This window comes from Triticum dicoccoides, chromosome 1B (assembly GCF_002162155.2).
Source record: "Triticum dicoccoides isolate Atlit2015 ecotype Zavitan chromosome 1B, WEW_v2.0, whole genome shotgun sequence".
In the NCBI taxonomy this organism is placed as follows: domain Eukaryota; kingdom Viridiplantae; phylum Streptophyta; class Magnoliopsida; order Poales; family Poaceae; genus Triticum; species Triticum dicoccoides.
The window spans coordinates 63,629,435-63,653,935 of NC_041381.1; the positions used below are offsets into that span (position 1 = coordinate 63,629,435).

The window sequence follows — 24,501 nt, forward strand, 5'->3', positions numbered from 1 at the left end:
TCGATGAACTCAAGCTTGTCATCAAGATGACCATAAGCTCTAAGACTCACAAAGATAACCAAACAAGAACCAAGAAACATGATGCAAGGATGCAATGGTTTGAGCTCTCTACTAATGATACGATCAAGCTACCAACTTGAGAGCCCCCCTTGATAGTACGGCAAACAATCCTATAACTCAGTCTCCCAACTACCACCACAAGACCGGTAAAAATAAAACCTATCAAGGGAAAACCTTTGCCTTGCACATGGTCCACTTGAGCTAGATGAAGACGATCTTGACTCCCTCAAGTTGGACCACCTTTCTTGATTGCGTTGGCTCGCTGAAGACTAGATGATTGCTCCCCCATAGTTCACTATGGGTGAGCCACTCTGCGGCACATCTTCACAAGTCCATTGACACCACAATGGATGGCAAGATTCAAGCACTTGATCTCTTCGTGATGCTCCACTTGAACTTGCACACGGCAATCTTGATGACGATCACCACTTGATGTCATCCTTTCCATGGGTTGTATGATATCTTCCTCTTGACGCAAGCCCATGGATACGTACCTAACCCCACATACAACTCTCACATAGACCATGGGTTAGTACATAAAGTGCAATGGACAATGCTTACCATACCATGGGATCACTTGATCCCTCTCGGTACATCTTCTACACTTTGTGAGTTGATCAACTTGATTCACTCTTGACTTAGTCTTGATCAACCTTGAATCTTTGCAACTCTCTTCATTTGGATGATGTCTTGAAGGTAAACATGAATGATCACACAACCTTCTTCTTCAAGACATGCTTGCAATAAGATCAACACTCATATGACCAATCTTTAGATAATTCCTTAATAGCACCTTGGTCATCACAAACTCTCATTGAAACCAACAAATGGACTCCAAGAAAAGCCTATGGGCAAACCCTTCAAATATAACTTAAGGAAACCATTAGTCCATAGAGATTGTCATCAATTACCAAAACCACACATGGGGGCACCACATGTCCTTTCAGACCCGTTGACTAAGCCTCTTCCACGAGCAAAACATGGTCAGCACCAAGGCTCCATGGGTGTTAGAATCATTACAGTGTAATCTAGATTATTGACTCTAGTGCAAGTGGGAGACTGAAGGAAATATGCCCTAGAGGCAATAATAAAGTTATTATTTATTTCCTTATATCATGAAAAATGTTTATTATTCATGCTAGAATTGTATTAACTGGAAACATAATACATGTGTGAATACATAGACAAACAGAGTGTCACTAGTATGCCTCTACTTGACTAGCTTGTTGATCAAAGATGGTTATGTTTCCTAACCATAGACATGTGTTGTCATTTGATTAACGGGATCACATCATTAGGAGAATGATGTGATTGACATGACCCATACCGTTAGCTTAGCACACGATCGTTTAGTATATTGCTTTCTTCATGACTTATACATGTTCCTATGACTATGAGATTATGCAACTCCCGTTTACCGGAGGAACACTTTGTGTGCTACCAAACGTCACAACGTAACTGGGTGACTATAAAGGAGCTCTACAGGTGTCTCCAAAGGTACATGTTGGGTTGGCGTATTTCGAGATTAGGATTTGTCACTCCGATTGTCGGAGAGGTATCTCTGGGCCATCTCGGTAATGCACATCACTTAAGCCTTGCAAGCATTGCAACTAATGAGTTAGTTGTGAGATGATGTATTACGGAACGAGTAAAGAGACTTGCCGGTAACGAGATTGAACTAGGTATTGAGATACCGACGATCGAATCTCGGGCAAGTAACATACCGATGACAAAGAGAACAACGTATGTTGTTATGCGGTCTGACCGATAAAGATCTTCGTAGAATATGTGGGAGCCAATATGAGCATCCAGGTTCCGCTATTGGTTATTGACCGGAGACGTGTCTCGGTCATGTCTACATTGTTCTCGAACCCATAGGGTCCGCACGCTTAACGTTACGATGACAGTTTCATTATGAGTTTATATATTTTGATGTACCAAAGGTTGTTCGGAGTCCCGGATATGATCACGGACTTGACGAGGAGTCTCGAAATGGTCGAGACATAAAGATTGATATATTGGACGACTATATTTGGACACCGGAAAGGTTCTGGGTAAGATTGGGACAATACCGGATCACCGGGAGGTTATCGGAACCCCCCGGGAGGTATATGGGCCTTATTGGGCCTTAGTGGAAAGGAGGGGAAAGGAGCAAGGGAGGGGGCACGCCCCCCCAAGCCCAATCCGAATTGGGAGGGGGGCCGGCCCCCCCTTTCCTTCCTCCCTCCTTCCTCTTCCTTCCCTCTCCTACTCCTAATAGAAAAAAGGGGGAGTCCTACTCCCGATGGGAGTTGGACTCCCCCCCTTGGGCGCGCCACCCCCCTTGGCCGGCCCCCTCCTCCACTCCTTTATATACGGAGGAGGGGGGCACCCCATAGACACAACAATTGATCCCTTGGATCTCTTAGCCGTGTGCGGTGCCCCCCTCCACCATAGTCCACCTCGATAATACTGTAGCGGTGCTTAGGCGAAGCCCTGCGAAAGTAGAACATCAAGATTGTCACCACGCCGTCGTGCTGACAGGACTCTTCCCCGACACTTTGCTGGATCGGAGTCCGGGGATCGTCATCGAGCTGAACGTGTGCTAGAACTCAGAGGTGTTGTAGTTTCCGTGCTTGATCGGTCGGGCCATGAAGACGTACGACTACATCAACCGCTTTTTTGTAACACTTCCGCTATCGGTCTACGAGGGTACGTGGACAACACTCTCCCCTCTCGTTGCTATGGATCACCATGATCTTGCGTGTGCGTAGAATTTTTTTTTTGAAATACTATGTTCCCCAACAGAAACCTCTCACGACCTGAAGAACCAATAAATGAGCAGAATGAAGTATATCTGCACTAGCGGTTCGGTGTCCTTGTGGTAGTGCGGTGCTCACAGAACAGAGGGATCCCAAGTTCCTTTTTTTTGCTTGGGTTAATTAGATAAATGCCACTTCAATTATGAGGATTCATAAAAATGCCATTGCAATTTTCAAACTTTGAGGAACGCCACTGCAGACTTTTAGAGATGTCACTGGAAATGGCATGAAATGACATTTTCAAAGTTTAGAAATTGCAGTGGCATTTCTCGGAATCGCCTAATTTTGAGTGGCATTTTATCAAATTGACCCTTTTTCCTTCAGATTAAACTAAAGAAAGAAAAAAGTCAAGGCGGGCCGGCCTAGCGCTCCGCGGGGGTGTGCGCCCGTTTGTAAAAAGGGAAGGAACGGGCGCTTAGGATTTACCACCCCAGACTGGGCTATTTTCTATAGTTATTTTGAGTGTTGAGGAATTAGGAAATAAAAAAGGGCGAGCATTTAGGGGGCAATGTTGGAGGCCTGGCTCTCGCATCAGCGTCCTTGCCCTGGGCCACCAGCTTATTTTCAGTTTTTACAAGGCTCTAGAACCTTCCTAAATTAGTTTTTTTTCTTTTCCCTTTTACTTTTTCCTTTATTTTTATTTCCCATTTTCTTTCTTTTTCATTTTTTCATTTGTTTTTCAGATTCACCCACATTTTCTTAATCCAGGAATGTTTTTCAAACTGGTATTTTTTTCGAATTGGTTGAACATTTTATGAAATTCAAAATTTGTTCATCGAAGTCAAAAAATGTTAAGCAATTTTTTTATAAAATGTACATGATTTTTTTAATAAAAATGTTCATCATATTCATAAATGTCCATATAATTCAAAAATATTCTTGTATTCAATATTTTTTCATCAAATTCAAAAAAGGATCATTGAATTTAAATTTTGTTCATGAAATACCAAAAATATTCATCTAAATTCAAAAATTATTTATAAAAACAAAAAATGTTCATATTAGAACAGTTTTTCAAATTGGTTTCTGTTCTAGGCGATCGGCCGATGTGGCAATAGCCATTATTTCATGCAAGTATGAATTGATGAACGCGTGTGTTTGCTTAGGACTTTGGAATATTCTTGGATTGGTTTTCTCCTTGCATACCATATGGACCAGAGTGTGACAACTAGCCTAGTGAATTGCTCGTGGCTCAAGTCGTCGTGTGGCTCGTCGAACACCTAGTTCTTTGCACCTGGCTCTCGGTTGTCAGTCATCTTCTCCATAGATTCACATCGGATAGAGCCCACACGAACCTTGCCATAGTGCAGCATATGAGTGCATGTCTCCATGAATCCTCCGCGCCACAAAGAGGGGAAGCGTCAACCAAGGACATGTTTTTGCGTCAACCAAGGCCGCAAAGAATGCCTGGCCAACCTCCATAGAAACACCTTGATCTTTGATGCCATGCCTATCTTTAGTTTTGGGCTGAGTTAGTTTGAAAAATTTGTGTGAATCAAAATCAGAGCCAAATGATCAGGAAGGGGGTTAACACACGCAGAAAGATCAATTGGCCGAGCCCAGGCGTTTCTGTTTGCTTGAACCAAAATCATCACCATGCGGCCGGGCTGTACTAGCAGATCCGATGGCCATTGTGTACTTGCTTGCCATCCGACGGTCTACAAGTCCAAGGATCGGTAGTCTGTCTGGTACTTTGTGAGAGTAGAACCCACGGACTCGACCACCGCCGCAGTGCTCCGCCTCTCCCTCCCGAGGTCAAAAAAAGAAAAAAAGCTCCGCCTCTCTCTCACCCCATGGCCACCGCCGCAGTCCGCCGCCTACTCCGTCCCACCTCCTCCACCGCCTTGTCCCGTGCCCCCGCCTACTCTGTGTTGAGGAATTAGGAAATAAAAAAGGGCGGGCATTTAGGGGACAACGTTGGAGGCCTGTCTCCCGCATCAGTGTCCTTGCCCTGGGCCACCAGCTTCTTTTCAGTTTTTACAAGGCTCTAGAACCTTCCTAAATTAGTTTTTTTCTTTTCCCTTCTACTTTTTCCTTTATTTTTGTTTCCCATTTTCTTTCTTTTTCATTTTTTTCAAATTCACCAACATTTTCTTAATCCAGGAATGTTTTTCAAACTGGTATTTTTTTCGAATTGGTTGAACATATTATGAAATTCAAAATTTGTTCATCGAAGTCAAAAAATGTTAATCAATTTTTTTTATAAAATGTACATGATTTTTTTACAAAAAAATGTTCATCATATTCAGAAATGTCCATATAATTCAAAAATATTCTTGTATTCAATATTTTTTCATCAAATTCAAAAAAGATCATTGAATTTAAATTTTGTTCATGAAATACCAAAAAAATTCATCTAAATTCAAAAATTTTCATCAAAATTCAAAAATTGTTTATAAAAACAAAAAAATGTTCATATTAGAATAGTTTTTCAAATTGGTTTCAGTTCTAGGCGATCGCCGATGCGGCTATAGCCATTATTTCATCGAAGTATGAATTGATGAACGTGTGTGTTTGCTTAGGACTTTGGAATATTCTTGGATTGCTTTTCTCCTTGCATACCATATGGACTAGAATGTGACAACTAGCCTAGTGAATTGCTCGTGGCTCAAGTCGTCGTGTGGTTCGTCGAACACCCATTTCTTAGCACCTGGCTCTCGGTTGTCAGTCAGCTTCTCCACCAGATTCACATCGGATAGAGCCCACACGAACCTTGTCATAGTGCAGCACATGAGTGCATGTCTCCAGGAATCCTCCGCGTCACAAAGAGGGAAAGCGTCAACCAAGGACATGTTTTCGCGTCAACCAAGGCCGCCAAGAATGCCTCGCCAACCTCCACAGAAACACCTTGTTCTTTGATGCCATTCCTATCTTTAGTTTTGGGCCGAGTTAGTTTGAAAAATCTGTGTGAATCAAAATCAGACCCAATGATCACGAAGGGGGTTAACACACGTAGAAAGATCAATTGGCTGAGCCCAAGCGTTTCTGTTTGTTTGAACCAAAATCATCACCATGGGTCCGGGCTGTACTAGCAGATCCGATGGCCATCGTGTGCTTGCTTGCCATCCGACGGTCTACAAGTCCAATGATCGGCAGTCTGTCTGGCACTCTGTGAGAGTAGAACCCACGGACTCGACCACCGCCGCAGTGCTCCGCCTCTCCCTCCCGAGGTCAAAAAAAAAAAAAAACTCCGCCTCTCTCTCACCCCATGGCCACCGCCGCAGTCCGCTGCCTACTCCGTCCCACCTCCTCCACCGCCTTGTCCCGTGCCCGCCGCCTCCTCTCCTCCACCGCTTCTTCACCGCCGAACCGCAGCCCCAACACGAACAGCCCCGTCTCCTTCGACTGGTCCGACGACGACGAGAGTCCCCCCGCACCTCCACCCGCATCCCCGGCAAAGAACCCCACTCTGCCGCCGCCCTACGACCCCTTCAGCAAGAAGCCCGCCGTGGCAGACCCACCCGACTCCACCAACCTTCAGGAAGTCTTCCACCGGATGCGCACCGGAGGGCTTACTGACTATGCCATCAAGATGTTCGACGGATTGTCCAAGGACGGGCTCACGCACGAAGCGTTGGCTCTCTTCTCGATCATCAAGGATAAGGGCGCCATGCCCGATGTCGTTGCCCACACAGCCGTCCTGGAGGCCTACGCGAATGCTGGCCCCGGCCACTGGGGTGACGCCGTGCGGACCTACAAGCGCATGCTCTCCAGCGGGGTCGCGCCGAATGCGTACACCATGGCCGTGCTCGTCAAGGGGCTTGCGGCGAGCGACCGGTGCGCGGAGGCCGGCAAGTACCTGCTGGAGATGCTCGACCGTGGGATGCGGCCCAATGTTGAGACGTGCCTGGCTACCTTTGAGGCGCACGTCAGGATGAACAAGGTGGAAGAGGGGAAGGCTCTGCTGGAGATGATGAAGAAGAAGGGGTTCGTGTTGGACGAGGAGGGGGTGCGCAGCGGCACCGTCAAGCGGGGGCATGTCTTCAGGGCTGTCATGAACATGCTCTTTGGAAAGTGATAATGGTACGCACTAGCTGTTTCGTTATGTTGTTGCATAAGCAATTGTGGGCTGTATCTTGTCACTCGAAATCAAAATGTCTGCTGTTGTCTACTGCACAGGACAGGGTTGATATCCTGTCTTCCATGGCTTGCTCCTCCTTATTTTCAGTGTTTTCAAGTTTCATTTTTATTTTTTTCATTTTACTGGTGATGTATGCATTTTAGTGAATTCTTAAACTGATTCCCACTAATCATAGACTCGTAGTGATGTTTCACATAGTAATTTCCAAAATAACATTTATATTCAGATTTCAGAATGGCCATTGTGCAAGATTTTCCCTTTTGCACTGAACTAGCATTGTTTTATCCATGGGAGCTAAAGCTAGATGAAAAAACATGGATATAATTTTTATCATGACCAGCACACACACTATCATGATCTTGGTGGTTACAATTTTTGAAGCTGTTGTGGCAGCAACAGCATGCAGGAACAAAACCGTTGGTGAAGAACTGTGTGATTCAAAATTTCAAATACAAAGATTTCATTCTTCCTCTCTCCACATAAACATAGCATTTCCTGGTGTTGTAAATTGGATTTTATCTTCGATCTGTACCATGTTATCTTCATTCATGCCTTATTTCAGCTCTGTGGTAATATATTGAGGGTGACATCAAAACCAGGATCCACAGTGACAGCCTTGATGATCAAATCAGGGATACCGGAGATCGGTATTCAGTCTGATAGTATGCTGAAAAACCTTTGACTAACAAATTAATGCTAATTCAATTTTATTATTATGGTAATTTTTGACAAGGAGTAACAGTTTTCATAGCCTCATAGTCATAGGTAACTCAGTGACTCTTGTATTTTGCTTGCTAGGAGTTTCTTTTTACTCTGTATAACCAAGTTAACACAGCCATGCGGCTTTACCCCTAAGCAAAGAGTACTCTCACAATTCTCACCCCTAATATAATCTTTGCTCTTCCAGCTTGACTTGATCTGGACCATCCCAATCTTAGCATTATACATTATGGAAGTTTTTCCAAATTAGGGATCCTAGACTTCTTTCGTCATGGAGTAGTACCCTTCTTCAAATATAACAGAGCACAAACACATTAAAATATTTCTACCGACCAGATTAGGTTATGAAGACTGCACTAAAGATTGAGAGTTTCCTAGTGCAGTCAAGGCAATCAAGTTGGGTCGTACTGAGCAATACAGCTTATTCTTTTATTTACGTTATTACTGTTTTTTTTAAGATCACTGGTGCATTTTTGTAATCTATCCAGCATAATTTGCTGTTAGGGCTGGCAGAGTTAACGAGGTGGTCCATTTTTCCAAGGTTTTGGTCTAAATGAAAGGACTTGTGTTTGTTTTCTCAAGTTGCAGAAGCGAGTGGCTGTAATGTGGAAATCACGAAATTATTGGTGCAAATATTAAGAATATAAACGCATAACAGCACTAGCTTAAAGCTCACTATCTAGGGTTTGGAAGTGGTGTATTGTTTGGTTCGCGCATGTCTTGTCATACCTGCAGCTATTTGCTAATCTGAAGTTGCTTTGGTGCACAGCGTTGCTTTAGGTAATTATCTGGGGATTGTTTATATATCTCGGCTCATTTCCCTACCAAGTACAGTATTTGACTGGTTAGTTTAAGTGGACTCTCACCATGCCAAAAACAAACAAAAAAAAGTTTAAGTGGACTCTTTGAATAAAAGGTCTTCCTATTCTATTCCATCCTTAGTTGTCAAATTTAGTTAGCTGTGCATTTAAAGTTGGTTTGATGCCATGCCTATCTTTAGTTTAGGGCCGAGTTTCTTTAAAAAATACTCCCTCCGTCCGAAAATACTTGTCATCAAAATGGACAAAAATGGTGTATCTAGAACTAAAATACATCTAGATACATCCCTTTTTATTCATTTTGATGACAAGTATTTCCGGACGGAGGGAGTAGTAGTTATAACTTCTATCACTATGAGCTACAGTATATTGTTGTGATTCAGTCATGTGATTTGCTTCTTGTGTTTGCATTATGATTTATTTTTTTCTCCGATAGCATACGTTTAGAGACTGCAAACATACGTATGGATAAACAACAGCACTTGCTTGAAAAACAGAAACAGCAATGAGAACACACTGCCAAGCTGCTAGCCGAAGAGCATATGTTTCAAAGTGTCCAGGTATGCATGTGACGGAAGATGGGCCCTTCGCCTGCTTGTTAGGCCTTGGTCGGTCCCGGCTGTCGTGGACTGGGCATACCTGGCAACTCAAGACTAAGAGATCGACTCATATTTTTGACTCAATTCGAGATTGATTCGCAAATAAATGAGCCGGGTATGAGCATTTTATATAGCTCGATTAAGAAACGAGCTGATCGTAAGTCAACACTGGCTCGCTCGATTTTAGCTCAATATCATATAATTATACTAAATAATTTATTTTTGGAAAACTTCTGATCTATTCATTTTCAATCATGGTAGTACAATAAACATTAGACATAGTAAAAATTACATCCGGATTCATAGACAACCTAGCGACGACTAAAAGCACTGAAGTGAGCAGAAGACGCGCCACCGTAATTGCCCCTCCCTCACCGAAGCTGGGCAAAACTTGTTGTAGTAGACAGTCGGGAAGTCGTCATGCTAAGGTCTCATAGGACCAGCGCATCAGAACAATAACTGCCAAAGAGTAGGGTAGATCGGAAGGATCCCACCTAAAGACACACGAATGTAGACGACTTATGACCAGATCCAAGCAAATCCAACAAGGATGGATCCGCCGGAGACACACCTCCACACATCAATCGATAATGCTAGACGCACTCGAAGGAATATTTAAAAACGAAGCCCTCCCGCCGGCAAGGGTTGGTATCCACCATGTCGCCATGGCCCTAAGGCCACCGGAGACGAGGCGGACCGGCGCCGAGAAACCCTAGACTTTTTTGGGAAAGGAGGTGGTTGCGTAACTATGCTAAATAATCTATGTACTAAAAGTAAATAGGATAATTAATTGCCATATATGTTGCGTACATTTTTTCTTCAATTTGCCTACTAGCAAACATGGAAGCTTAATTAAATGCGGTGAAAATTTAGCCTCAATATGCTACATGGTCAGCGGTGTATAAATATCCTATCATTCTTTTGTCAAAGTTTGAGAGCAGGCACACCTTTAATTTCTTCTCTTTCTAATTGATCCACGATATCTTTGTATTACGTACTGGTCTTTAGTTGATAGAGAATAAGTCAAATTTTATATGTTTTTCTATGTTGGGTTGTGGCCTTTTTTTTCTGAAAAATTGCCTTAGATTATTAAGTAAATCATTTTATAAGCTGAGTGGAGCGGGCTGGGTGAGGTGGTGGGGTGTGAGTGGAGGCGGGAGAAAGATGGCGGCGACGGGGTGAGGTGGTGGTCGGCGAGGTGGCAGACAAGAGGCGACAGGGAGAATAGAGAGTGATGAGTGAGAAGCGAGGGAGTGAGCGGCGTGGGCGATGCGAGGGTTAAAAAAGGAAAGTGAAAAAAATCGTAATGTGGCAGAAGTTGTACTGGTTTTCTCCAGCGACATGTATTTCGGAACAGAGGGAGTAATTTGAAATCAAGTCTAATTTGAAGGGCATTCAAATTTTAATCAAAAGCTGATGGGGTTCTAGTCAAATTTAAAAATGCCAATTTTTGGTAAGGAACACTCAGGCCCAGTCCAGCCCACAAACTGAGCAGGAGATTAAGGCTCGTGATGGCCATTATTCCACCTGAAATCTAAAAAGCGGCCGGCCACTAAATAGACAGAACGAGCGGCCGAACGAGAGCCGCTCGATCTCGTCCCGATCGACGCCGCGCGGTGTCCAGGTGTCCCCTGGTCGGGAGGTGGGGCCGCGCCGCTCAGACTCGCGTGTGGACCAGTCGCCTGGTCCGATTTGCGCCGCGCCCGCGAGATAAATCGTCCGTGGGACCCACATGTCATCGAGGATTAGGCAGTTCTCCAGCGTTTTAGCCGTCGTGCGTAGTGGGCGGCGGTTTCGAATTTCGTGCCATTACCCCGTCCACCCCCACCTCTCGCCGCCCATTCCTCCACTTTCCCCCTTTGCTTTCGCCGTTGGTTGGTGCTCGGAGGCGGTTCCAAATCCGCTGGGTTGTGGTCGACGGCGGGGCGCGCCGCGAGGGTCGTCGTCCGCGGTGGCTCTGGTACTGCTCCTACGCGCGCTCCTCGTCTTCGTCCCTGCTTGTTTCTCCACTCGCCCGTCCTCCTTTTTCCGATGAGGTCGCTCGTTTTCCGGTGAGGTCGCGGTCGTTGTCAGGGAGGTCGAGGTAGAGGTCGAGGTCGCGGTCGGGGTTAGGGAGGTCGAACTCATTTTCCGGCGAGGTTGAGGTCACCCCAGCGGACTATGTTTTCTTTTGGTTGCTTAATCAGCGTTCTGGAAGTCAACCTCTTCGCCGGAACTCGAAGCGTCCTGCTAATCGCCAGCCACGACTTGCGCAGAGTGTTGAGCAGGGAGAGGATGTTGAGGTAAGTGGCATGTTGATGACACAAGTCCATTTTTTGGTTTTGTTTGGGTCATATAACATTTTTTTATTTTTTCCCATGCTCATGTTTTTTTCTTAGGATGCTGATCAGTTCCGTGTTGTAAAGCGGACTAGACGTGCAGCACTTGGCAAGGGAGCTGAGTCATCTTCTAGGGTAAGTAAAATCTCAAATATAAGTGTTTTTTCTCGCCTTTTTTTAGATAGTGATGAAATTATGCAGCAGTTTGGAACACTATTTTTTGTTTTTAGTCTGTCAATAACAACCTTTTGTAGTTGACATCTCTAGTCATTTTGATTTAAATACAGTTGACATTAGTTGGCATTAGTTGGCATCTTGTAGTTCACTAGTTGGCATGTTTTCATAGTTGACATCAGTGGTCATTTTTTTGTGCAGGCAGCAGTTGCTGGAGAAGCTGTCGCATCTTCCGCAGCAGATGCTGAGGTATGTGGGTTTTTTGTGTTTTTATGAGCTATTTGAATAGTTCTTTGCAAACCTTTTTTTAGTTACTGTTTTTCTTGTGTTGCAATATCATTTCTTATTGTTGCACATACACTAGAACTTTTTGTAGCTGCCAGGTCTCGTTCTTTTTTTATTTACTGTTTTATTGTTGCACATTCAGTTGCACACTGGCAGTCTTTGTAGTTGTCCTCATGAGCTTTATTAGTTGCACAAATACATCATGATGATTGCTAGTTTTTTTCATTCTTGTTTTTTCTCTTTGTGTTTAATGTTTGTGTAATGCTTTCATTTTCTAATCAACATGGCAGCGGCGAAGGAGTTGAGGTGGCTCCAGGGGAAGATGTGGAGCGACCATCACAAGCAGGCAGGATAAGGGCATCACCAGCGCGCTTTGCAAATTTCAACGCCTCTCTAACTCCACTATAGAAATCAGAGCTAGTTTCGAGGTCGGTCGGGGGGCTATTGAACTTATCAGACACACTTCCAGCGGACCTCACTAAGTTCCTGGTGCAGTCCTACCAGCCACAAACCTCTGAAATGGTTTTCCCAGGAAGGGGAAGGATCCGTGTCGATGCTGACAGTGTTCAGAGGGTATTTGATCTCCCAAACAAGGGTCCAAAAGTCAGATATTTAGTTGACAAGGATGCCACTAGGAGATTCAGACAACCTTTCAACATAACTGGGAATTCTCATCCCCAGATCACTACATGGCTCAAGATGATTGAGCATATGGCTGGAAGAACGGATGACACATTTTTTATGGCCTGGCTTGCGGTTGCCTTCAGTACTTTTCTAGCACCAACCACGGCCTTGAAGCTCAGCCCAAAGTGTTATGGACTTATGCTAGATCATCAAATGCTAAAGAATACAAACATCTGCCTCTTTGTAGCAGAACACATTAACAAAGCTTTCCGGAACATGGAACAGGAGAAGCAAACTGTTTGCTGCTGCTTGTATCACTTGATGGTTAGTGAAAACGACCACTTTTTTCCATCTGTTCCTGTTCTTTCTGTGCAATTATAGTTTGCTGAAATTCTCATAACAATAACTGAACTTGGCTTTTTCTTTTGTTTGGGTCTGGTGCAGATACTATACCTTGATGCGCTCGTACATGACATCCCAGTAAGCAACTGCGCGATACGATCGAATGCATGGGATAGTACTCTAATTGCCAAGGTGATCAAGAAGGATACTATCTCTCCTGGTGTGTTCGGCAAATTACAAGTGAGTTCTTTTTTGTTTTTTTTCAACAGTGTCTTCCTTCTATGTTCTTTTGATGTCTGGTCACTTTTTTTGGAAATTGCACAGAAAACTGTCATCAGTTGGCACAACAATGCATGTAGTTGCACAGATTATAGCTTTAAGTTTGGCAATCTGCACACATGTTTATTTTAAATTGGCACACCATCTTTTTTAAGTTGCACAGTTTTACTAATCTCGTTGCACAGATGTGTTGCATCAGTTGGTAGGAACTTTTTTTAGGTGCCATGTGTGTTGCACAGTTTTTGTGTCTTTGTTCAGTTGCATATATGTATAGTTGAATTTGTCTACCCCAGTATCTTGTTTGTAGTTGCACAGGTTGTAATGTGTGGTTTCATTCAACACACAAATCTATTTTGATAACCTTGTTATTTTCTGTTTCTCTTTTTTTTACATCAGCTTAAAGAGGAGTATAGAGGCACGGAGCAGACACCACTGTTTGGTGGAATTTTGCAAGCTGAAGCATTTGTGGCATCCAAGTTACCAATAACATACAATCCACAGGTTAGTGTTTTGCATACATAAACTTGTATCACTTACCAATATTTTTTCTATTGGCTGGGATGTATGTTCAGTTGGACATGTATAACTTTTGTAGTTGCGAAAATTCAGAATTTAGTTGGCTGTGATGTATGTTCAGTTGCACATATAAGGTTTTGTAGTTGCACATGTTCTTTTGGATAGTCAAAGTGTTCATTTACAACCATTGTCATCAACTTTTGGCAGAAATGCATGGTTTTTACTTTGTGCCACAGTGCATGTGTAGTTGGCTAGAATCATGTTTTTAGTTGGCCAGAAAGTGTGTATTAGTCGTTTTTGCTTATCACATCATGGTCAGTTACAGACATTTTTACTTTTTATTATTTTTTCTAACTGAATCAGTACTGAATCTTTTTTGTGTTGATGCAGAAAAAGGCAAAAATTGCGAAAGTGGTCAATGAGCTATGCAAGGCTGTAACTGAACAGGTTGGCACCTTCATTAAAGAAGTTGCCAAGATTGATGACGAGGAACCAGATATTGATCCTTACGTACAGCAGCCATCAATGCAAACTGGGGCATCACGCCGTGCTCCAAAAAGAAAGAGATGGCGGTCAACTATACAAGAAGAAGAAGAATTTGTTGAGGATGATTCAGAAGAAGATGAGGAAATGGGAGCAGCGATAGATGCTGACGACGATGAGGAGACAGATGCGGATGAATCAGAGGAGGAGGACAAGGAAGAGGATGACAATGAAGAAGATGCAGAGGAGGAGGAGGATGAGGAGGAAGAGGAGGAGGAGGAGGAGGAGGAGGAGGACAAACAAGAAGAGGACAAAGGAGAGGAGGAGAACAAGGAAGAAGATAGTGATGCAGAGGAGGAGGAAGAAGAAGGTGAGGCCAGAGAGGGGGGACGGGGACAAAGGGGCAGCAGTTGATGGCAGTGAGAGGAGAGAAGACAAAGGCGCAGCAGCTGATGGCAGTGAGAGGGAAGAAGACGAGGATGAAGAAGACGAGGATGATTATGGTGATGATAAAGGGGGATCCAATGGAGGCAGCGACAGCAACGATGACGATGATGATGACAACGCTCCTGGTTCTGGTGGTACAGGTGGCAACACATCCAGGAGGACTAGCACTCACGCCACCCCTGCGAGCAGCAGCAATTCATTGAGTAGCAGGAGCACACTACAGTTGTTGATTGACAAGACTTGCTGGAAAGACAAGGATTTGCCAAAGTCAAAGAAAAATGACGAAGCAGAGTCTCAGGGAAGCATTGATATGTTCAAGCTCTACAACTTGAAGCCAGCTTTGCCAACCACCTTTCCCGTGCCAGATTTCAGCGACAAAGATATGTGTTAGAAGATCAACTTTGCCATTGACAAGAGCCTCTTCTTATCAACTGAAGCTGAAAAGAATCAAATTGACATGGAGGAAGCAGGAAAGGGTCTTGACTGGGTTCATTCAAAGGAAAAATACAAGGAATATTTAAAGCTGCTCCCAGACCTAAGCTCCAGCAAGAGCAAGGCAGCATCCACGGCAAACCCTCACGTGGTCCAGAAGTGTAAAGCAGTTTCAATGAAGAAGAATCTGCAGTTGCCTCAAACCAAGGAGGAGATGGTGAGTGAAGTTGCTGAAGTAAATATGGTCAAGGAAGCTGTGCTTCAAACTGATATGCCAACAGTAGTGAGCAGAGAGCCAACCAATGTCAGAGAAGTTCAACAGATCAAGGGGAAGACTGTTGGGGAACGTAGCAGAAATTCAAAATTTTCCTACGTGTCACCAAGATCTATCTATGGAGAGACCAGCAACGAGTAGAAAGAGGAGTGCATCTACATACCCTTGTAGATCGCTAAGCGGAAGCGTTCAAGTGAACGGGGTTGATGGAGTCGTACTCGTCGTGATTCAAATCACCGATGATCAAGTGCCGAACGGACGGCACCTCCGCGTTCAACACACGTACAGCCCGGTGACGTCTCCCACGCCTTGATCCAGCAAGGAGAGAGGGAGAGGTTGAGGAAGACTCCATCCAACAGCAGCACAACGGCGTGGTGGTGGTGGAGGAGCGTGGCAATCCCGCAGGGCTTCGCCAAGCACCACGGGAGAGGAGAAGAACTTGGGAGAGAGGGAGGGGCTGCACCAAAGGCATAAGGTGTGTTTGGGAGGCCCTCCTACCCCACTATATATAGGGATCCCAAGGGGGGGGGGTGCGCCAGCCCCTAGGAGATCCAATCTCCAAGGGGGCGGCGGCCAGGGGAGGAGTCCTCCCCCCCCCCCAAGGCACCTAGGAGGTGCCTTCCCCTGCTGGGACTCTTCCTTTAGGGTTTCCCCAGGCGCATGGGCCTCTTGGGGCTGGTGCCCTTGGCCCATGTAGGCCAAGGCGCACCCCCTACAGCCCATGTGGCCCCCCGGGGCAGGTGGCCCCACCCGGTGGGCCCCCGGGACCCTTCCGGTGGTCCCGGTACAATACCGATGACCCCGAAACTTGTCCCGATGGCCGAAACAGGACTTCCTATATATAAATCTTTACCTCCGGACCATTTCGGAACTCCTCGTGACGTCCGGGATCTCATCCGGGACTCCGAACAACATTCGGTAACCACATACAAGCTTCCTTTATAACCCTAGCGTCATCGAACCTTAAGTGTGTAGACCCTACGGGTTCGGGAGACATGCAAACATGACCGAGACGTTCTCCGGTCAATAACCAACAGCGGGATCTGGATACCCATGTTGGCTCCCACATGTTCCATGATGATCTCATCGGATGAACCACGATGTCAGGGACTTAATCAATCCCGTATTCAATTCCCTTTGTCTAGCGGTATTTTACTTGCCCGAGATTCGATCGTCGGTATACCGATACCTTGTTCAATCTCGTTACCGGCAAGTCACTTTACTCGTTCCGTAACACATCATCCCGTGATCAACTCCTTGGTCACATTGCGCATATGATGATGTCCTACCGAGTGGGCCCAGAGATACCTCTCCGTTTACACGGAGTGACAAATCCCAGTCTCGATCCGCATAAAACAATAGATACTTTCGGAGATACCTGTAGTGCACCTTTATAGTCACCCAGTTACGTTGTGACGTTTGATACACCCAAAGCACTCCTACGGTATCCAGGAGTTACACGATCTCATGGTCAAAGGAAGAGATACTTGACATTGGCAAAGCTCTAGCATACGAACTACACGATCTTTGTGCTAGGCTTAGGATTGGGTCTTGTCCATCACATCATTCTCCTAATGATGTGATCCCGTTATCAACGACATCCAATGTCCATAGCCAGGAAACCATGACTATCGGTTGATCACAACGAGCTAGTCAACTAGAGGCTCACTAGGGACATATTGTGGTCTATGTATTCACACGTGTATTACGATTTCCGGATAATACAGTTATAGCATGAATAAAAGACAATTATCCTGAACAAGGAAATATAATAATAATAATAATACTTTTATTATTGCCTCTAGGGCATATTTCCAACAGTCTCCCACTTGCACTAGAGTCAATAATCTAGTTCACATCGCCATGTGATTAACACTCACAGGTCACATCACCATGTGACTAATACCCAAGAGTTTACTAGAGTCAGCAGTCTAGTTCACATCACTATGTGATTAACACTCAATGAGTTTTATGTTTGATCATGTTGCTTGTGAGAGAGGTTTTAGTCAACGGGTCTGAACCTTTCAGATCCGTGTGTGCTTTACAAATCTCTATGTCATCTCCTAGATGCAGCTACCACGCTCTATTTGGAGCTGTTCCAAATAACTGTTCTACTTGGAGCTATTCTAAATTGTTGCTCCATTATATGTATCCGGTATCTCTACTCAGAGCTATCCGGATAGGTGTCAAGCTTGCATCGACGTAACCCTTTACGACGAACTCTTTATCACCTCCATAACCGAGGAAATTCCTTAGTCCACTAGTTACTAAGGATAACTTTGACCGCTGTTCTATGATCCATTCATGGATCACTCTTGTACCCCTTGACTGACTCATGGCAAGGCACACTTCAGGTGCGGTACACAGCATAGCATACTGAAGAGCCTACGTCTTAAGCATAGGGGACGACCTTCGTCCTTTCTCTCTATTCTGCCGTGGTCGAGCTTTAAGTCTTAACTTCATACCTTACAACTCAGGCAAGAACTCCTTCTTTGACTGGTCCATCTTGAACACCTTCAAGATCATGTCAAGGTATGTGCTCATTTGAAAGTATTATTAAGCATTTTGATCTATCCTTATAGATCTTGATGCTCAATGTTCAAGTAGCTTAATCCAGGCTTTCCATTGAAAAACACTTTTCAAATAACCCTATATGCTTTCCAGAAATCCTACGTCATTTCCGATCAACAACATGTTAACAACACATACTCATCGGAAAATCTATAGTGCTCCCACTCACTTCTTTGGAAATACAAGTTTCTCATAAACTTTGTATACACCAAAATCTTTGATCATCTCATCAAAGCATACATTCCAACTCCGAGATGCTTACTCCAGTCCATGGAAGGATTGCTGGAGCTAGCATACCTTTTAGCATCCTTAGGATCGACAAAAGCTTTCTGATTGTATTACATACAACCTTTCCTTACGAAACTGGTAAGGAAACTCGTTTTGACATCCATCTGCCAGATTTCATAAATGCAGCTAATGCTAACATGATTCCGACGGACTTAAGCATCGCTACGGATGAGAAAATCTCATCGTAGTCAACTCCTTGAACTTGTGAAAAACTCTTCGCCACAAGTCGAGCTTCATAGACGGTGACATCACCATCCACGTCCGTCTTCTTCTTAAAGATCCATTTATCTCAATGGCTTGCCGATCATCGGGCAAGTCCACCAAAGTCCATGCTTTGTTCTGATACATGGATCCTATCTCAGATTTCATGGTTTCTTAACCATTTGTCGGAATTTGGGCCCACCATCGCTTCTCCATAGCTCGTAGGTTCATTGTTGTCTAGCAACATGACCTTCAAGACAGGATTACTGTACCACTCTGAAGTAGTACGTATCCTTGTCATCCTACGAGGTTTGGGAGTGACTTGATCCGAAGTTTCATGATCAATATCATAACCTTCCACTTCAATTGGTGTAGGTGCCACAGGAACAATTCCCTGTGCCCTGTCACACACTAGTTGAAGAGACGGTTCAATAACCTCATCAAGTCTCCACCATCCTCCCACTCAATTCTTTCGAGAGAAACTTTTCCTCGAGAAAGGACCCGATTCTAGAAACAATCCATATTGCTTTCGGATCTGAATTAGGAGGTATACCCAACTGTTTTGGGTTTCCTATGAAGATGCATTTTATCCGCTTTGGGTTCGAGCTTATCAACCTGAAACTTTTTCATATAAGTGTCGCAGCCCCAAACTTTTAAGAAACGACAACTTAGGTTTCTCTAAACCATAATTCATACAGTGTCATCTCATCGGAATTACGTGGTGCCCTATTTAAAGTGAATGTGGTTGTCTCTAATGCCTAACCCATGAACGATAGTGGTAATTCGATAAGAGACATCATGGTATGCACCATATCCAATAGGGTGCAACTATGATGTTCGGACACACCATCACATTATGGTGTTCTAGGCGGTATTAATTGCGAAACAATTTCCACAATGTCTTAATTGTGTGCCAAAACTCGTAACTCAGATATTCATCTCTATGATCATATCATAGACATTTTATCCTCTTGTCACAATGATCTGCTACTTCACTCTGAAATTACTTGAACCATTCAATAATTCAAACTTGTGTTTCATCAAGTAAATATACTCAACATTTACTCGAATCATCTGTGAAGTAAGAACATAATGATATTCACTGCATGCCTCAGCACTCATTCGACTGCACACATCAAAATGTGTTACTTCCAACAAGTTGCTATCTTGTTCCATCTTACTGAAAATGAGGCTTTTCAGTCATCTTGCCCATGTGGTATGATTTGCATATCTCAAGTGATTCAAAATCAAGTGAGTCCGAATGATCCATTTGCATGGAGTTTCTTCATGCATATACACCAATAGACATGGTTCGCATGTCTCAAACTTTTCAAAAACGAGTGAGTCCAAAGATCCATCAACATGGAGCTTCTTCATGCGTTTTATACCATTATGACTTACATGGCAGTGCCACAAGTAAGTGGTACTATCATTACTATCTTATATCTTTTGACATGAAAATGTGTATCACTACGACCGAGATTCAATAAACCATTCCTTTAGGTGCAAGACCATTGAAGGTATTATTCAAAAATAGAGTAACCATTATTCTCCTTAAATGAATAACCGTATTGCGATAGACATAATCCAATCATGTCTATGCTCAACGCAAACACCAATCTCGGTGGTAGAGGGAGCGTGCGATGCTTGATCATATCAACCTTGGAAACACTTCCAACATATATCGTCAGCTCACCTTTAGCTAGTCTCCGTTTATTCCGTAGCTTTTATTTCGAGTTACTAACACTTAGCAACCGAACCGGTATCCAATACCCTGGTGCTACTAGGAGTACTAGTAAAGTACACATTAACATAATGTATATCCAATATACTTCTATCGACCTTGCCAGCCTTCTCATCTACCAAGTATCTAGGGTAATGCTGCTACAGTGGTTGTTCCCCTTATTACAGAAGCACTTAGTCTCGGGTTTGGGTTCAACCTTGGGTTTCTTCACTAGAGCAGCAGCTGAATTGCCGTTTCATGAAGTATCCCTTTGTTCCCTTGCCCTTCTTGAAACTGGTGGTTTCACCAACCATCAACAATTGATGCTCCTTCTTGATTTCTACTTTCGCGGTGTCAAACATCATGAATATTTCAAGGATCATCATATCTATCCCTGATATGTTATAGTTAATCACGAAGCTCTAGCAGCTTGGTGGCAATGACTTTGGGGAAACATCACTATCTCATCTGGAGGATCAACTCCCACTCGATTCAAGTGATTGTTGTGCTCAGACAATCTGAGCACAAGCTCAATGATTGAGCTTTTCTCCCTTAGTTTGCAGGCTAAGAAAATCGTCGGAGGTCTTATACCTCTTGACGTGGGCACGAGCCTGAAATCCCAATTTCAGCCCTCGAAACATCTCATATGTTCCGCGACGTTTCGAAAACGTCTTTGGTGCCTCTACTTAAACCATTTAATTGAACTATCACGTAGTTATCAAAACGTGTATGTCCGATGTTCGCAACATCGACAAACGATGTTGGGGTTCAGCACACTGAGCGGTGCATTAAGGACATAAGCTTTCTACTGATCGCATAATCGCTACTATCAACTTTCAACTATATTTTCTCTAGGAACATAACTAAACAGTAGAACTAAAGCGCGAGCTACGACATAATTTGCAAAAGGTCTTTTGACTATGTTCAAGATAATTAAGTTCATCTTATGAACTCCCACTCAGATAGACATCCCTCTGGTCATCTAAGTGATCACATGATCCGAGTCAACTAGGCCGTGTCCGATCATCACGTGAGACGGACTAGCCAACGTCGGTGAACATCTTCATGTTGATCGTATCTACTATACGACTCATGCTCGACCTTTCGGTCTCCGTGTTCCGAGGCCATGTCTGTACATGCTAGGCTCGTCAAGTTAACCCTAAGTGTATTGCTGTGTAAATCTGTCTTACACCCGTTGTATGTGAACGTAAGAATCCATCACACCCGATCATCACGTGGTGCTTAGAAGCGACGAACTGTAGCAACGGTGCACAGTTAGGGGAGAACACTTCTTGAAATTGTTGTAAGGGATCATCTTATTTACTACCGTCGTCCTAAGTAAACAAGATGCATAAACATAATAAACATCACATGCAATCAAATAGTGACATGATATGGCCAATATCATTTTGCTCCTTTTGATCTTCATCTTCGGGGCTCCATGATCATCATCGTCACCGGCATGACACCGTGATCTCCATCATCATGATCTCCATCATCGTGTCTTCATGAAGTTGTCACGCCAACGACTACTTCTACTTCTATGACTAACGCGTTTAGCAATAAAGTAAAGTAGTTTACATGGCGTTCTTCAATGACACGCAGGTCATACAATAAATAAAGACAACTCCTATGGCTCCTGCCGGTTGTCATACTCATCGACATGCAAGTCGTGATTCCTATTACAAGAACATGATCAATCTCATACATCACATATCATTCATCACATTCTTCTTGGCCATATCACATCACATAGCATACCCTGCAAAAACAAGTTAGACGTCCTCTAATTGTTGTTGCATGTTTTACGTGGCTACTATGGGTTTCTAGCAAGAACGTTTCTTACCTACGCAAAACCACAACGTGATATGCCAATTGCTATTTACCCTTCATAAGGACCCTTTTCATCGAATCCGTTCCGACTAAAGTGGGAGAGACTGGCACCCGCTAGCCACCTTATGCACCAAGTGCATGTCAATCGGTGGAACCTGTCTCACGTAAGAGTACGTGTAAGGTCGGTCCGGGCCGCTTCATCCCACAATACCGTCGAAACAAGATTGGACTAGTAATGGTAAGCATATTGAACAACATCAACACCCACAACTACTTTGTGTTCTACTCGTGCAAAGAATCTACGCAATAGACCTAGCTCATGATGCCACTGTTGGGGAACGTAGCAGAAATTCAAAATTTTCCTACGTGTCACCAAGATCTATCTATGGAGAGACCAGCAACGAGTAGAAAGAGGAGTGCATCTACATACCCTTGTAGATCGCTAAGCGGAAGCGTTCAAGTGAACGAGGTTGATGGAGTCGTACTCGTCGTGATTCAAATCACCGATGATCAAGTGCCGAACGGACGGCACCTTCGCGTTCAACACACGTACAGCCCGATGACGTCTCCCATGCCTTGATCCAGCAAGGAGAGAGGGAGAGGTTGAGGAAGACTCCATCCAACAGCAGCACAACGGCGTGGTGGTGGTGGAGGAGCGTGGCAATCCCGCAGGGCTTCGCCAAGCACCACGGGAGAGGAGAAGAACTTGGGAGAGAGGGAGGGGCTGCACCAAAGGCATAAGGTGTGTTTGGGAGGCCCTCCTACCCCACTATATATAGGGATCCCAAGGGGGGGGTGCGCCAGCCCCTAGGAGATCCAATCTCCAAGGGGGCGGCGGCCAGGGGAGGAGTCCTCCCCCCCCCCCCAAGGCACCTAGGAGGTGCCTTCCCCTGCTGGGACTCTTCCTTTAGGGTTTCCCCAGGCGCATGGGCCTCTTGGGGCTGGTGCCCTTGGCCCATGTAGGCCAAGGTGCACCCCCTACAGCCCATGTGCCCCCCCGGGGCAGGTGGCCCCACCCGGTGGGCCCCCGGGACCCTTCCGGTGGTCCCGGTACAATACCGATGACCCCGAAACTTGTCCCGATGGCCGAAACAGGACCTCCTATATATAAATCTTTACCTCCGGACCATTCCGGAACTCCTCGTGACGTCCGGGATCTCATCCGGGACTCCGAACAACATTCGGTAACCACATACAAGCTTCCTTTATAACCCTAGCGTCATCGAACCTTAAGTGTGTAGACCCTACGGGTTCGGGAGACATGCAGACATGACCGAGACGTTCTCCGGTCAATAACCAACAGCGGGATCTGGATACCCATGTTGGCTCCCACATGTTCCACGATGATCTCATCGGATGAACCACGATGTCAGGGACTTAATCAATCCCGTATTCAATTCCCTTTGTCTAGCGGTATTTTACTTGCCCGAGATTCGATCGTCGGTATACCGATACCTTGTTCAATCTCGTTACCGGCAAGTCACTTTACTCGTTCCGTAACACATCATCCCGTGATCAACTCCTTGGTCACATTGCGCATATGATGATGTCCTACCGAGTGGGCCCAGAGATACCTCTCCGTTTACACGGAGTGACAAATCCCAGTCTCGATCCGCATAAAACAATAGATACTTTCGGAGATACCTGTAGTGCACCTTTATAGTCACCCAGTTACGTTGTGACGTTTGATACACCCAAAGCACTCCTACGGTATCCAGGAGTTACACGATCTCATGGTCAAAGGAAGAGATACTTGACATTGGCAAAGCTCTAGCATACGAACTACACGATCTTTGTGCTAGGCTTAGGATTGGGTCTTGTCCATCACATCATTCTCCTAATGATGTGATCCCGTTATCAACGACATCCAATGTCCATAGCCAGGAAACCATGACTATCGGTTGATCACAACGAGCTAGTCAACTAGAGGCTCACTAGGGACATATTGTGGTCTATGTATTCACATGTGTATTACGATTTCCGGATAATACAGTTATAGCATGAATAAAAGACAATTATCCTGAACAAGGAAATATAATAATAATAATACTTTTATTATTGCCTCTAGGGCATATTTCCAACAAAGACTCCCCTTTCAACAGTCGCACCAAAACCACCTAAGCAGAAGATTGTCAAGTTTGCCAGGGGCGCAAAGGGGGAACAGGCCACAAAAGATTTGGGGTTCAGAGACGAGAGAGAGCTGCGAGCCGCAGCCATTGATGCAGGGGTGCCAAGTTCTGCCAGGTTGCTGCCAACTCAGACTGGAAAGATGCCAATTACAGATACCAGTGTGCCAACTGATGTGTCAGTTAGCAGTATGGTCACAGTCAAAACCACCACAGCTGGTCAGGAAGGCACCACTGCAACTGCAAGTCCCAAGGTGCCTACTGATAGAGATGCTTCAATGCCAAACACAAAAGGAGGTGATCCAACTATCAAAGTGCCGTCCCCAAGAGTTGTCTTTCAGCAACCATTAACACAAGAGGAGGTGTTCGACATTATAAGTAGGTGCAAGCCTCCAAGGCCGCCAATTACAACACTATTGCGAACCAAGTCAGCGAATGATGCACCCATGTTTGTGCCGCAAGGAGATGCCCTGGTCCTTGAACCCTTACGAAGATCAAACTCTTAT

The 24,501-nt window shown here is 44.6% G+C and overlaps 1 protein-coding gene and 1 long non-coding RNA gene across 2 annotated transcripts; both read left to right on the forward strand.

The window, feature by feature from the left end:
* The first annotated feature begins 6,031 nt into the window (after positions 1-6,031).
* On the forward strand, positions 6,032-7,022 carry LOC119319170 (pentatricopeptide repeat-containing protein At4g38150-like). Its single transcript, XM_037593659.1, has one exon. It carries the CDS (start codon positions 6,070-6,072, stop codon positions 6,877-6,879), a length of 810 nt encoding a protein of 269 aa, XP_037449556.1. The 5' UTR covers positions 6,032-6,069; the 3' UTR covers positions 6,880-7,022.
* A 5,740-nt stretch (positions 7,023-12,762) lies between these two features.
* LOC119301330 lies at positions 12,763-13,571 on the forward strand. Its single transcript, XR_005147011.1, has 3 exons — positions 12,763-12,804; positions 12,925-13,062; positions 13,498-13,571. It is a non-coding gene; the product is annotated as an uncharacterized LOC119301330 (long non-coding RNA).
* Positions 13,572-24,501: the final 10,930 nt, after the last annotated feature.